Source organism: Carassius gibelio, chromosome B4 (assembly GCF_023724105.1).
Source record: "Carassius gibelio isolate Cgi1373 ecotype wild population from Czech Republic chromosome B4, carGib1.2-hapl.c, whole genome shotgun sequence".
NCBI lineage: Eukaryota > Metazoa > Chordata > Actinopteri > Cypriniformes > Cyprinidae > Carassius > Carassius gibelio.
In genome coordinates, this window is record NC_068399.1 from 4234713 (window position 1) to 4250248 (window position 15536).

General features: G+C 37.4%; 2 protein-coding genes across 4 annotated transcripts in view; one reads left to right on the forward strand and one right to left on the reverse strand.

The window, feature by feature from the left end:
* The window catches only part of LOC127955916 (gastrula zinc finger protein XlCGF57.1-like), a 703806-nt gene that overhangs the window by 602388 nt on the left and 85882 nt on the right, over window positions 1-15536 (forward strand). The window lies entirely within an intron of this gene.
* LOC127956002 (gastrula zinc finger protein XlCGF8.2DB-like) overlaps window positions 1984-15536 on the reverse strand; it is an 85654-nt gene continuing 72101 nt past the window's right edge. For all 3 annotated transcript variants that reach the window (XM_052553746.1, XM_052553745.1, XM_052553744.1), the window contains exons 2-3: window positions 11526-11809; window positions 1984-6680 (exon numbers count right to left, since the gene is read on the reverse strand). In XM_052553746.1, the coding sequence (XP_052409706.1) occupies window positions 5764-6680; window positions 11526-11784 (1176 nt within the window). In that variant the 5' untranslated portion in view covers window positions 11785-11809 and the 3' untranslated portion in view covers window positions 1984-5763. The remainder of the gene's footprint in view (window positions 6681-11525; window positions 11810-15536) is intronic.

A 15536-nucleotide genomic window follows, 5' to 3' on the forward strand; every position in this document is an offset into this window, starting at 1 on the left:
GATAAACATACAGACAAATAAAATAAAAAACTAGCAGTGCTTACATAATCATAGGAAGTAACATGTACATAAAACAAAGTAAACAAAAATCAACAAAAATATAATAAAATACAATATTTTATTATAGTATTATTTGATAATACAAGGTTCCTGTCTATAAAATAATACATAAAATTTATTTATTTTAAGCACGACTTCTACAACCCACATTCTGGAAATGTCAGGAGTTTTATTTATATTATATATATATATATATATATATATATATATATATATATATATATATATATATATATATATATATATATATACTGTATTGTTCAAAATAATAGCAGTACAATGTGACTAACCAGAATAATCAAGGTTTTTAGTATATTTTTTATTGCTACGTGGCAAACAAGTTACCAGTAGGTTCAGTAGATTGTCAGAAAACAAACAAGACCCAGCATTCATGATATGCACGCTCTTAAGGCTGTGCAATTGGGCAATTAGTTGAAAGGGGTGTGTTCAAAAAAATAGCAGTGTCTACCTTTGACTGTACAAACTCAAAACTATTTTGTACAAACATTTTTTTTTTCTGGGATTTAGCAATCCTGTGAATCACTAAACTAATATTTAGTTGTATGACCACAGTTTTTTAAAACTGCTTGACATCTGTGTGGCATGGAGTCAACCAACTTGTGGCACCTCTCAGCTGTTATTCCACTCCATGATTCTTTAACAACATTCCACAATTCATTCACATTTCTTGGTTTTGCTTCAGAAACAGCATTTTTGATATCACCCCACAAGTTCTCAATTGGATTAAGGTCTGGAGATTGGGCTGGCCACTCCATAACTTTAATTTTGTTGGTTTGGAACCAAGACTTTGCCCGTTTACTAGTGTGTTTTGGGTCATTGTCTTGTTGAAACAACCATTTCAAGGGCATGTCCTCTTCAGCATAGGGCAACATGACCTCTTCAAGTACTTTAACATATGCAAACTGATCCATGATCCCTGGTATGCGATAAATAGGCCCAACACCATAGTAGGAGAAACATGCCCATATCATGATGCTTGCACCTCCATGCTTCACTGTCTTCACTGTGTACTGTGGCTTGAATTCAGAGTTTGGGGGTCGTCTCACAAACTGCCTGTGGCCCTTGGACCCAAAAAGAACAATTTTACTCTCATCAGTCCACAAAATGTTCCTCCATTTCTCTTTAGGCCAGTTGATGTGTTCTTTGGCAAATTGTAACCTCTTCTGCACATGCCTTTTTTTTAACAGAGGGACTTTGCGGGGGGTTCTTGAAAATAGATTAGCTTCACACAGACGTCTTCTAACTGTCACAGTACTTACAGGTAACTCCAGACTGTCTTTGATCATCCTGGAGGTGATCATTGGCTGAGCCTTTGCCATTCTGGTTATTCTTCTATCCATTTTGATGGTTGTCTTCCGTTTTCTTCCACGTCTCTCTGGTTTTGCTCTCCATTTTAAGGCATTGGAGATCATTTTAGCTGAACAGCCTATCATTTTTTGCACCTCTTTATAGGTTTTCCCCTCTCTAATCAACTTTTTAATCAAAGTACGCTGTTCTTCTGAACAATGTCTTGAACGACCCATTTTCCTCAGCTTTCAAATGCATGTTCAACAAGTGTTGGCTTCATCCTTAAATAGGGGCCACCTGATTCACACCTGTTTCTTCACAAAATTGATGACCTCAGTGATTGAATGCCACACTGCTATTTTTTTGAACACACCCCTTTCAACTAATTCAACTAATTGCCCAATTGCACAGCCTTAAGAGCGTGCATATCATGAATGCTGGGTCTCATTTGTTTTCTGACAATCTACTGAACCTACTGGTAACTTGTTTGCCACGTAGCAATAAAAAAATATACGAAAAACCTTGATTATTCTGGTTAGTCACATTGTACTGCTATTATTTTGAACAATACTGTACATATATATATATATATTTTTTACTATTACAGCTGTCGAGATTAACGAATCGTGGATTTGTTGATTATATAATTATTTTTTCGATCTTTTCCCCATCACATGAAAGGCTGCAGTGATGAGTATTGAGTAGACAGAGTCTGTTTATCGCGTGGATGCAGTGATCTCGTCGTTATTGCAACACGTTTTCTCTCAAAATGCTTTCACCACAGCTAACAGCAAACACATGAATACAGTAAGAGCTCCGTTGTGCAGCATAACAGCATCATTCATTGTAACGGCAGTTTGGGCAAGTGTGCAGATATACTCGCGATGTGTAACAGCTCCGGAAAAAAGCGAGAGTTCTTTGATCGCTCTCTGTAGTTAAATCACAATTTAAATAACAGATTTGTTTCATGCTACTAAGAGAAACAACGTGAAGTTGATCGTTTAGTCACTGGCTTGATTCACTGATGCATAAACAGTATTAAACGATTTAGAAAGAAAGTCTGTGTGAACTTGGATGATTAGCTACACATCAGAAATCACTGATCACAGATCAGGCATTAATGAACACTGTTACTCACTGTTTGTGCCGGTGCTGTCGAATCCATATCATAAAAGTCTGTTTGAAACGCCTGTGTTGACTGAATTATATGAAAATATTTGGGCGGGCAAAGCAGAGAAAGGGGAGGTAACAATTCTTGTTGCAACGTCACAACGAGGAGATTCAAGATCAGCCCGTTTGAGCTTCCATTTTCTCAAAGGCAGAGAAAGATAGAAAATCTCAATTTCCACTGATTCAAATTTCTAGAAACTTGGGGACCATATACAGGCTAGGGGTACTCATATTAAACTTAAAAAACCTCAGAAAGTGAAATTTTCATGTCATAGGACCTTTAAGCTCTTTTGTTTTTAGCACATTGTTAAGCATTTCCCATTCATAATTTATCCAACGGGCCGTTGCTGTAACATAGGATACTGTCGCTACGGATGTCCACCCATCCGTTGTAAGAGCCACGTCTTTGTCTTTCATTGATTCCTTTATTTTGTCTGAGGTGCTGTTATACACTTCTACAATTCTATTGGTGACTGTTCCACGGCTAGGGATATGGTACCTCAGTTCCATTGCTTGAAGCCTCCCCATCAACGACACTGATCGGTCTCATGTCCTTAGAAATGAACGAGACATGAGACATTTTCGAGATGTGACCTCATGTTTCTAGTGGTCGAATTGTATGCTAACTGTGTTTTACATAACTTGCATACAACTCTTTCTCGCGGCTCAATAATTTTACCTCCTACCGACCAAAATCCAAAGTACTTCCAGACATGGCTTTTTAGATTTTGGGGGGTTAAAATCACCTTCTCTGCTGCGGTCGAGTTGGGCTCTGCACGTTCTGCCATCTTCCTGCAAGATGCGTCAACTTTCAGTAGTGAGTCTAGTGACGCTGTGCCAGACAGGGAGACTCGTGACCTGTCCCTGAACCCTCAGGCGTGCTAACGCGCCCACTCGCAAAGCAGACCAACCACGCCTCTACTACCGCGGGCATTTTTTCCCCTATTTTTTTTATTCGAATATTAATTTTCACCTTCGAAATTAGTTTTTTTTTAAACTATTCGAATATATATTCAAATATAGAATATTCGTTGACAGCCCTACAATGTTATTGCTATTGTATTTCTAACGTTATCTATTTTATCAGTGAAGAAATTCATAAAGTCTTTACTATTTAATGTTGACAATATTTAAATCAGGTGGAATCTGGTTATTTGTTAATTTAGCCACTGTGCTAAATAAAAACCTTGGATTGTTTTGGTTATTTTCAATGAGTTTGTGGATAAAAGTTTTTAGAGCCTGTCTATAGCTGGACATGCTGTTTTTCCACACAATTCTAAAAACTAGTTTTTTCTCCATTTGCGCTCAAGACTACAAGTTTCTTTCTTGAGAGAGCGAGTATTACTGTTATACCATGGCACAGTACATTTTTTCTCTAACCTTTTTCAATTTGATGGAGGCTATAGATAGTACCCATGTTGCCAGTCATTTTGTTTAGTTTGTGTAATTTAGGGTTCACAGAGCATTTGACATAAATCAGGCAGGTTATTTGTGAATCTGTCTTTTGAGGCTGGAACAATAGTCCTGCCCAGATGGTAATGCTGAACCATATAGTTAATATCAGTGATACGCAGCATGCACGATACAGGAAAATGGTCATTAACATAATCACTTTGAGGTACAATATCTATATCAGTAAGATCGATTCCATGAGATATAATTAAATCTAGTGTATGATTAAAATGATGAGTGGGCACGGGGACATTTGCTCAATAGCTTATTAGTAAACGCAAGTCTTAATGCATCATTTGTTTTATCAATGTGAATGTTAAAATATAACAGGTTTGTGAAACATTACTCAGTAAATAATTACAAAAATTAAATTTTAGGGTGAACTATCCCTAATGACAGTTGACTACATCTTTAATAGGTCTACTGTTCCTTTAAGACCTGCATGCATCTAATATGCAGGCACGTATATGTTTTTCTCTAAACCATTAACTTTACATGTAAACCTCTTGTGTTTCGACAATATTAGTGCAAAAGATAACTTAGTTCATATCAATATCAATAATCAGGCACTGTTTGACAGGCTTTAATGCACGCACTCCGGGAGTATACAGTGCTCAGAAAAGGCAGAGGTCAGACCAGTGTGTGAATGAAGCATTTAAAAGCACATGCAAAAAATGAGATTAACTCCTGTGAGAGTAACTCTAGCACCGAGTTAACACTGCTGTGAATGCATGTGGTGTTTTACAGTATATGATGGAGGTACCAGGACTGCAGCTGATAGAATGTGCGCTGCAGCATTAAACTATGCTATTTCTTCAAAAGCAGATTGAGGAGACATTTTTATCCACATTCAAAAATCGCCATATCACACACCCCATGTACAGGTGCTGGTCATATAATAAGAATATCATCAAAAAGATTTAACTGATTCCATTCAAAAAGTTAAACTTGTATATTATATTCATTCATTACACACAGGCTGATATGTCAAATGTTTATTTCTTTTAATTTTGATGTTTATAACTGACAACTAAGGAAAATCCCAAATTCAGTGTCTCAGAAAATTTGAATATTGTGAAAAGGTTCAATATTGAATACACCTGGTGCCACACTCTAATCAGTTAATTAACTCCTAACATGTGCAAAGCCTTTAAATGGTCTCTCAGTCTAGTTCTCTAGGCTAAACAATCATGGAGAAGACTGCTGACTTGACAGTTGTCCAAAAGACGACAATTGACACCTTGCACAAGGGAGGGCAAGACACAAAAGGTCATTGCAAAAGAGGCTGGCTGTTCACAGACCTCTGTGTCCAAGCACATTAATAGAGAGGTGAAGGGAAGGAAAAGATGTGGTAGAAAAAAAGTGTACAAGCAATAGGGATAACCGCATCCTGGAGAGGATTGTGAAACAAAACCCATTCAAAAATTTGGGGGAGATTCACACAGAGTGGACCACAGCTGGAGTCAGTGCTTCAAGAACCACTACACACAGACGTATACAAGACGTGTTTCAGCTGTCGCTTTGCTTGTGTCAAGCCACTCTTGAACAACAGACAGCGTCAGAAGCGTCACACATATGTATGACATATATATGACCAGCACTTGTAATAATGATATCACCTGGACAGTGTTAAATATTGTGATAAGAATTTTAGCTCATAATTACCACCCCTACCTTAGATGCATGTAAAACTTTTTTGGGGGACACACAAAATTAGAACATGCAGGAATGTGTGACCTGCTGTAATAAATAAAGCTACTTTATTTTCAAAACTCATGGGTTCTCTCCAGTGTGAATTCTCATGTGGTTAAGGAGGGCTCGTATTTGATTGAAACTCTTTCCACACAGTTTGCAGGAGAAAGGTTGCTCTCTCGTGTGAATTTTCATGTGGTTAACGAGGGTTCCTTTTTGTGTAAAACTCCTTCCACATTGTTGGCATGTGTAAGGTTTCTCTCCAGTATGAATTCTCGTGTGTTTTTCATGGTTTCCTTTGTGAGTGAAACTCTTTCCACATTGTTGGCATGTGTAAGGTTTCTCTCCAGTGTGAATTCTCATGTGGTCTCTAAGGTTTGGTTTTTGAATGAAGCTCTTTCCACACAGTTTGCAGGAGAAAGGTTTTTCTCCCGTGTGAATTCTCATGTGTAAAACGAGGGTTCGTTTTTGTGTATAACTCTTTCCACATTGTTGGCATGTGTAAGGTTTCTCTCCAGTGTGAATTCTCATGTGGTCTATAAGGTTTGATTTTTGAATGAAGCTCTTTCCACACTGTTGGCAGGTGAAAGGCTTCTCTCCAGTATGAACTCTCATGTGTTTTCCATGGTTTCCTTTGTGAGTGAAACTCTTTCCACATTGTTGGCAGGTGAAAGGTTTCTCTCCAGTATGACTTCTCATGTGGCGTCTAAGGTTTTTTTTGTGAGTGAAACTCTTTCCACATTGTTGGCAGGTGAAAGGTTTCTCTCCAGTATGAACTCTCATGTGGACTTCAAGATGATCTTTTCTGGCGAATCTTATCCCACACTGTTGGCAGGTGAAATAACTTATATCTACTGTCTTTTGAGCTCTTTTTTGAGTCTTTTCTGTAGGTGAGTTACTAAATGATTTTTCTCCAGTCATGAAATGATATTTCTCATGTTGAATATTATCTTCCTTTTCAACGAATTCTTGACTCCCCTCTTTCCGTGTCATCAGGTCTAATGCAAAAAAAGACATCCAGATTAACACCATTTTATTGGCACAAAAAACAAACATCAAAACCAACAGCATATAGATTTTATGCACACTAAGCTATTAAAGGTGTTAAATAGTGGTCGGACGATATTTTCCATTTTGTAATTATTAGCATAAGCTGATAAGTTTTTCTGTTTGGCCGATGCGTTTGTAGTGGGACTTTTATTTTTTATATTATAGCATTAGAAAGGCAAACATTATAATACTTTCTCGTTTGCCCTCAGCATTCAGCAAATATGCATTTATATCAGGGATGTCAAAATTACTCCAAACGTAACAGTGGCGCATGTGTGGCTGTGCTGCGCAGTAAGTGAATGGATTCCTTCGGCGCGGATGCATCAAAACACACTGTTGCTCACATTAAATCATTTTATGTGAATATTATGACCAGTACTTAATTTTGAACCTGCTGCATTCTGTTCTGTAAAATGTAAGATTTTTAATTTTTGCGTTCCAGTAGGCCTATTTGTTTTTAAAAATCCTGCATACAGTGCATTAGATCATGACAGCGCATGCGTGCATGCATATGAGAATGAGCGAGCGCAGCTTTGGCTAGATTTAATTATTGTTTATGTCTCATTCGGCACAAATCCAAATATTTCCATATATTCGCTATTTATTTGAATGTTAAGCTGTTATTTATAATGTAAACTAGGTTTGTACGAGGCCCTTTCATATGAGCAAAAATGTACTTGGCATATCAGCTGAGTGAACTGGTATACCACGGTCTATTACTAGTTTTAACTTTTAAAGGTTTCATTGATTATTTTATTAACAGACTGCGATGCAAGTTTGAATTGCTGGAATACGTGTGCCCCAGGCTCTGGCGCGACAAAAAAAAAGGACCTTTTTCCCCAAAAGTGTTTACTTTCATTTATACACTCACAAATAAAACAGAAGATGTGTGCTCTTGTAAAATAAAGCAAAAAAAAAAAAAAAAAATGCACGTTGTCATCCTTTTCTTTCTGTGAACTTTTATGGAGTGGTACCACACTTCGGTTTTAAATCCATTATCTTAATTATTACAATTAAATTTTTTTAAATATGAAAAATGAATTTTACGTTAGCTCTATTACTTATATTGGCTATACATTTTCCTTAAATCATCCCATTTAGTCCCAGGGCTTGAGAACCTGTTCCCTAGTTAGGTCCATGCAGAAAATTGTGAATGAAGCTTGAACTGTTTAGTGACATCATTGAATGCTCCGGGAAAACGTGTCGTCAGTGTCGGTAACAGCTACTATTAAATGCTGTTCTGAATCCAGCGATTTATTTATTTACAAATTGTAAACTCTGATTATGACAAGTGTAGTATAAAAGCTTTGTCTATTAGAGGAATAATATGTTAACTGGAAAATGTTAGATCGTGACCATGCCTCTGGATGCCCTTCATAGACTTCATTTAATTCCTCAAATAAAAAACTGGTACTCAAATAAACACCGGGCCTCTTATAGTGGGCCGGGGCGTGGATAAATAAAGGGCGGTCTTAAAGGCCGGGGGAAAATATGTGCAGCAGAGCCAGATAACGAACGTACACGCCCACTGCCGGAAGGTTTCTCATTCTCGAGTCAAGAACTGGTTGCATCAGTTTTCGGATCACCAGTACACTGAACTGAGAAGCGTTTCTGTTGGACGCGTCCGATTCGAGAACCGAGGAGCTGATGATACTGCGCATGCGTGATTCAGCGTGAAGCAGACTGACACACAGAGTGCCTGAACCGAACTGATTCTTTTGGTGATTGATTCTGAACTGATTCTGTGCTAGTGTTATGATCTCTGTCCACTGGAACGCTATCGCTTTTAATTTAAAATGGGTTATTTAAAACAACTACTAATGAAACAGATGGAATTAGAAATAAAGGCCCGTCTCTAATGAAAGCCTGCTTCAAATAAAAGCCTGTTACCTTTTGCAGTTCAGGTAAATAAAGGCCCCTGCTTTTATTTGAGGAATTACGGTATGTGGCTTTGTTCTGGTTTGCCGGTTGGTCACGAATTTCCACAAATTCAATAACATTTAGGCATTGTTTATTAACCTAAATCTTCACAGTCTCAACCTCTAATTTCACAGGTTTATTTTATTATCTTTCACTTTTAAATCACTGTTTTTGCATCTCTTACTGTGGTAAACATGAGAAGGGAAATTGAAACTCATAAATTATGAATTTTTTTTTATTTATTAATATTTGTAACCTTATTTCAGTTAAATCATGGGTTATTTAGGGAACAAAATTAAATGAATAATGGACAGTTGCCACAAAATAAGTCGTAGGAACGAATTAACTAATTGTAGGATAGCCTTTCTGGCCTGTGTCCCACAGCCCTGCAAAGCGTACATTATGAAATATGATTTCTATTGCTTTCCATGTTGAAGAACTTGTGTTGTTTCTACTGTGATGTACTTTTAAAGTTTAAGTCACATTAAAAGCTTTGCATTTGTATCCTGCGTGATCACGTATTCTCTGGTCGCCCCGTGTGAACAATGCAGGAGGAGAGTTCAGCTTCAATAGAGACACAAGATTGACCAACTTGAAATGCTTTTACTCACTGTCATTTTCACTGTGTGCTGTATACAAGTGTTATCTTGTGTTATCTTGGCCTTATTTGAAAAAATATGATTTCCAATGCACACAAACTTCCCAGAATACTAAGGGTCCTGTTGGTTACAATGTTTATCATTAAGTATAAGCATGTTTATTTTACACATTTAATGGTTTAATCCATTTTTTTTTTATTTCTTAAATATTAAACATTTAAATTATATTGGCTTTATATCGGCCATTGGTGTTATACAGTGCCATCAACAAGTATTGGAACAGTAAAGACAAAATAGCTTTCTCTGCTGTGGAGTCAATACATTTACAAATATGATTAAAAGATGAATATGCAACAAAACTACAGAATGTCACATTTTATTATTAAGTCTTTCAACACATACATGTTTCACCAAATAAAAAGGACAGCAATTTTAAAAGCTCATCCCACTATTTGATGTGAGGATAAGTATTGAAACAGTTGAATTTAAGGCGGATGTAAAAGATTAAAAGCTAATATTTAGTTGCAGATCCCTCGCATGCAATCAGAGCAGTGAGTCTGCGACCCGTAGACATCAGCAGACTCTTGGTCTTCTGCTTTGAAATGCTTTTCCCCAGCCTTTAATGCAGCCAATTCCAACTGCTGCTTGTTTTGAGGAGTTTCTGTCTTTAGTCTCTAAATCTGGTGAAATTAATGTTCAATCAGATTATCTTTACTCTATTGTATTTATTTGTGCTGTTACTCATAAAGCCCTTTCACACATACAGACTTTTCTGGAAAATTACCGGTAAATTGCTGTAAAGAGATCATGTGTGAATGGGATCTTTTGAAAATTACAGGTAAATTCATTCCGGCAATTTGCCAGTATGAGAAGTTGTAACATTACCAGTAAATTGCCGGAATTCTGCTGTGTGTGAACACAGAAGGAAAATTACCGGTATGAGCACGTACGAGTTCAGAACGCGGTGACGTAAGACGTCTACTCCAGGCAAATCATAACAATGTGACGCATTCAAGCACTTTTCAGTGTTTACGAAAATAAAAGAAAATGTAATCCAACTGGACCGACAGTGAAATTAAAGTGCTTATCCTTATACGGGCGGATGAAGAAATTTGTCATCATCCGAGAGGAACTGTCAGTAATGCAGTAACGTATGATAAAATAAACTGTTAACTGTCTCCGAGAGCAATGCATTCACAAGAGTCAGATCATCAATAAACTGAAAAAATTGCGTCTTAAATATCTAAAAAATAAACGACCATCACAAAAATTGTTTTTGAAGTAATACCAAGCGGCCAGCACAGAGAGTGAGCTGATCACAGCCTATGTTTGATCAGCTTTCTCAAATCATCACGAATTGTCTCAAATAAAATCTAAAGATATAAAACAGTTCAAGCATGTAACAATGTTTTAACGTTAAACCCAGATAAATGTGCGCTATATCCAATATTTTGTGCGGAGAGTGCAAGATAAAGCATGCTTTTTGGGACATAGAGTTGCCAGAGCGATCATAAAATAAAATAAAAGAAGTTTAGTATTTTGGTTTGTAGTCTCTGTAACAAAAGCAGTTGCATGAATGCTAAAGTTTGAAACAAAAATATAACATCAACAAAAATTTTGACCGCATGTAACACCTTCATGTTTACAAACACAAGCGCAGCTGTTTAGAGGCTAGTGACGTCACAGAATTTACCGATATTTTGGAATGGATGTGTGAATGGTGCTCTTCCGGAAAAAAGACGGAATGTTGTTGACTGTGTGAACAGTGCATTTTTGAATTTACCGGTCAAGTCATTTTGATAATTTTACGCCAATTTACTGGTATTACTGTGTGAAAGGGGCTATAGTTAGATTTATTTTTTAAGTATAGTTTCTCCATAAACATAGCACATACCAAACCATACTGAAACTGTGACTCAAACCGTGAAATAAACCAAACCATGAAAAGTTGAACCGTGCCACCCCTATGATCTACATACCTGCATGTAGAGATCTTGGATGTATCAGACATAAGTTTATTTGTGAGTACCTTTCTTCTATGTTTTTTTTTATATATATTCAGTTTTGTTTATGATGCTTTTGTGTTGAAGACCCAGTGTTCCTTATTTTGCCTCGCTGAAGGTGGCCACCCCCAAAAAATGCTATCCACTCCATTTTAAATTCAACATTTTTAATTTCAAAACTCACATGACATTCTTTAAAATCCTTTCTATAGAGCTGGAGATTTAAAACCCAACCAAATGAACAAGTTAAGCTTTGAGAATAAAAACCAACCTGTTTGTTCCCCAGTTTCTTCATGTTTGACTCTAAATGTTTCTTCAATCTTTATGTCTTCACTCTCCTCTTTAATAAACTCCATCTTCGTTTGTTCCTCATTATCTTCATGATTGAGACTGAATGTTTCTTCAATCTTCATGTCTTCACTCTCCTCTTTAATAAACTCCATCTTTGTTTGTTCCTCAGTATCTTCATGTTTGACTCTGAATGTTTCTTCAATCTTCATGTCTTCACTATCCTCTTTAATAAATGCCATCTTTATAATAGTGTGTTACAAGGATCTGTAAAATATTAAATCACAGATTCATTAAGTTATGAACATCATAGATTTTATATAAAGAAGTGTGGAGTGCTTCTCAATTGCCTATTAACTACAAAGCATTTATGAATTTTCCAGTCAAAGGAACACTGTCCAAATTTTCCACTTTCCAAATTTTTACTTAAATAGTTGAGTTTTATCGTTTTCAAAACCATTCCAGTGTAATAATCAAGGAACTTGATGCCATACAATGGGTGCAGCAGGCACAATATTACGCAGCAGCACCAGACTATTTTCAGGTGCTGCGTCATATCACTGCGCCTGCAAGTTCCTTGATTATTACGCTGGATTGAGCGTATAGTTCCTAGCCATATCTGCCTAGAAATATCACAACTTTTCATTTCCATCAGTCTTTACACTATGTAACTACAGAAGAGTCAAGGAAAAAAATTGAGCGAAAGGCTAACAGTCTAATCACATTCAATGATCTATGCTAAGCTAAGCGTGCTACCGGCAGACTCTGAGATCGGCTGAATGGATTCGAAAACTGTAAAACTCAACTGTTTATCTCTAGGGAAGTTGAAAAATGAGCCTGTTTTCAAAAAAAGTGAAGTTTTCCTTTAAAGGGTTAGTTCACCCCAAAATGAACATTATGTCATTAATTACTCACCATTCAAAACCTGCAAGACCCCCGTTCATCTTCAGAAAACAAATACAATTATTTTTTTACAATGCATTCTGAGAGCTCTCTGACCCTCCCATATACAGCAAGAGTCCTTACATGATCAATGTCCACAAACATGAGAAGACTGGTAAAATAATCCATATGACATCAGGGGTTCAACCGTTATTTTACAAAGCTACAAGAATACTTTTTGTGTGGAAACTAAATAAAATTTGACTTAATTCAATGATCAATTACACCTCGGGAGTCTGGAAAATTAACATGCGCATTTTAAAGCGGTGCCAGAATCTCGAGCAGCATGAGGTGATGATGGTAGCTGCGTTGTAACTGATGCTTGTGTGGCAATTTTCTTGTGATTTTAAACATGAAAACAGAAGACATTTGGCCTTTTAAACAGAAGACATTTGGCCTGGAACGATGGACAGACTATTCAAAGGCCGTGTTGCAAGGTTAATTTTTTAACTAATTTGTGCAATTTGCTTGTTGGTTATACACATTTAAACTGTTATCCATTGTATTTTATGTTGTTGGGTATAACAAAACGGAAAATAATACGAAAAAGTAGGTATATCTTGCAACGGTCTCCTTTCCCCCACAATGCATTGCATCACGTCACATTGGGGAGAGAATTTACCGAAGCCGCATTGAGAGTGACTAGAGAGACGAGTAGTAGATGAGAGTATTCAGATTATAGATAAATAGATAAATACATAGATATATATAGATTAGGGGTGTAACGGTTCACAAAATTCACGGTTCGGTTCAATACGATACACTGATGTCACGGTTTGGTTCGGTACGTTTTATATACAGCAAAATGTAAAAACATCTCAACTTTTCAGAATTGCGCAAGCGCACCGCGGGTCATGTGACGAACTAACCAATCAGCTTCATCCTTTCCCGTGACAATGTTGAAAGCTCATCCAAGATGAAGGAACAGCTGATCATAGTTGTATATGGATTGCAATTTTGAAATAAATTTAGTAGCAGAGCTAGCCTACTGCAAGCGATTTTTAGAGCTGCAAATCCATTTATCCTTTGCTGAAATTTCCGCGTCATTGTTGCTTAGCAAAGGCAAACGCCTCAGGGGCGCTTCTGCCCGAACGCTTTGGAAAGGAGGAGAAAGACGCGCCTAGCGTTTTCCACGCGTTTTTATGCGCGATATGTGAACGGCCCCTAAGGCGCTCGCTCACTCAGCACGCGCTGAAGGCTCGTTGCAAAATGTCTAATGCATTTAACAGACCAGAAATAGAAGATCCTCCAATAACCAACAGGTCTGGTGTTTGGGTGCAATTTGGATTCCCTGTAAGCTATGATGATGGTGATGATAGAATGAATGGTAAATAGTAAGGTCTCATATCCGCGGCTATAACGTAACGTAAATGTAGTCTACCAATCGCCGCCTGCGATATATATATATCTATATATATGTATAGATATATATATATATATGTGTGTGTGTGTCGTTATTGTGCACTGCTGCTCGTAAACTAGCTCCAGTGCTTGCTGCGATGCTAAATGATAGCAACTCACCAGGACACTTCACCAACTCTCCACTCATTCTCCTCGGACCATGCATAGGCTTCATCAGTTCTTGGCAATTCCTCATTTGCCCTCTCACGGCTGGCTCAATCGAATTTACACGGCTGTGGGCCATCATACATGTTTGCTCTCGCCACCTCTTCCTCATCCCAGTCAGTCGCTATAGTTCTGATGCTGCGTTCCAGGCAGGTTTTTGAGCTCGTAATCACTATTTCATATCACTACTAAAGACTATGTACCATTCCAGGCAAGTTACGCCAAACTTTCTGAGCGCAAGGAATTGTAACTAGATTATTTATTTTATTGCAATGTTGCATTGAACTAAAATAGTTTTTTCAACGTGTACCACTTGCATAAACACTGCATCCGCAGGCAGTATTATTCGTAGGGGCTGTCATCGTTGTTTCGCGTGCTGTGTGACCTTGGAACTCGGAGTACATCGATCTAGTACGAGACACAAGTTCACGGGTGGGAAGTCACGAGTTTGATTGCCGTTCCAGTGCACTTTCACGGGTTTAAGGTTGGAAAAACACTGGTTACGGGTTGCCTGGAACGCGGCAACATACTAGGCTGAGGCTACCTTTCCTCGACCTCTCCCCAACATGACGTCATCACAAAGTTGCGTAAAAAAAAACGTTAATACCAAAAACTTAAAAAATAGGTCTTTAAGCCCATTTTTGAGACATTTTAAAAATGATATACATATCTTGAGTGATTTATGTAACCATTAATAGAAAGTGGTGGTTAACCTGCAACATGGCCTTTAAGGAGAAATGGAAAAAGGGTACTATTATCTCAACACCAACATGTAACATTAAGTTTAATCATAACTCGTGATATTAAATTACACTCTGACGCACTGGACAGCTTCATACTTTTTCAGTGTCGGATGAAGGCTATCAAGTTACAATATAATTCAAGATATGAGGCAAAAATGCCCTGTATTTCTAATATTTATGTCATGATCGTCAAGCAATGTCTAACTATAACAAGAGTGTTGCTTTCCCGGATGTCAATGTAGTCACTGTATTCGCTTGTTAAGTCTGACGTCACGTAGCAGCGCTTCCGTGTCCAAACGCTCTATCAGTTACCACAAGAAAACAACAAAAGGTGCTAACTAAACTCACAATGTGATAGAATACTAGCGAAAAAGTTTGAATCTTAACCTTTACCTCCATACCGAAGTCCCAGAATGCCAGACAATGAAAATATAAATATAAAAAAAATATAAAAATTATTTGTGTTTGGGACGCTGTGAGCACGGAGACTGTAGTGTATATCGTAAGTTTGAAAGCGTTTAGCTTAAATTATTAATATGAATAAACAGTGCTCATAAACGGCTGCTGAGGTCGTATTCTCAAGTGAAGCGAGTTGAGACTTGGACCCGAAACAGCGCTTCTTATGTCATCACTTAACAACCGAATAGGTCTCTGCAGGAAAGTAATGGGAGTTACCAAATCAGGTTGTTTTTACACCATGATAACTGATTGGTTGACATCATAGTGTGAGGTTAGGTTTAGGG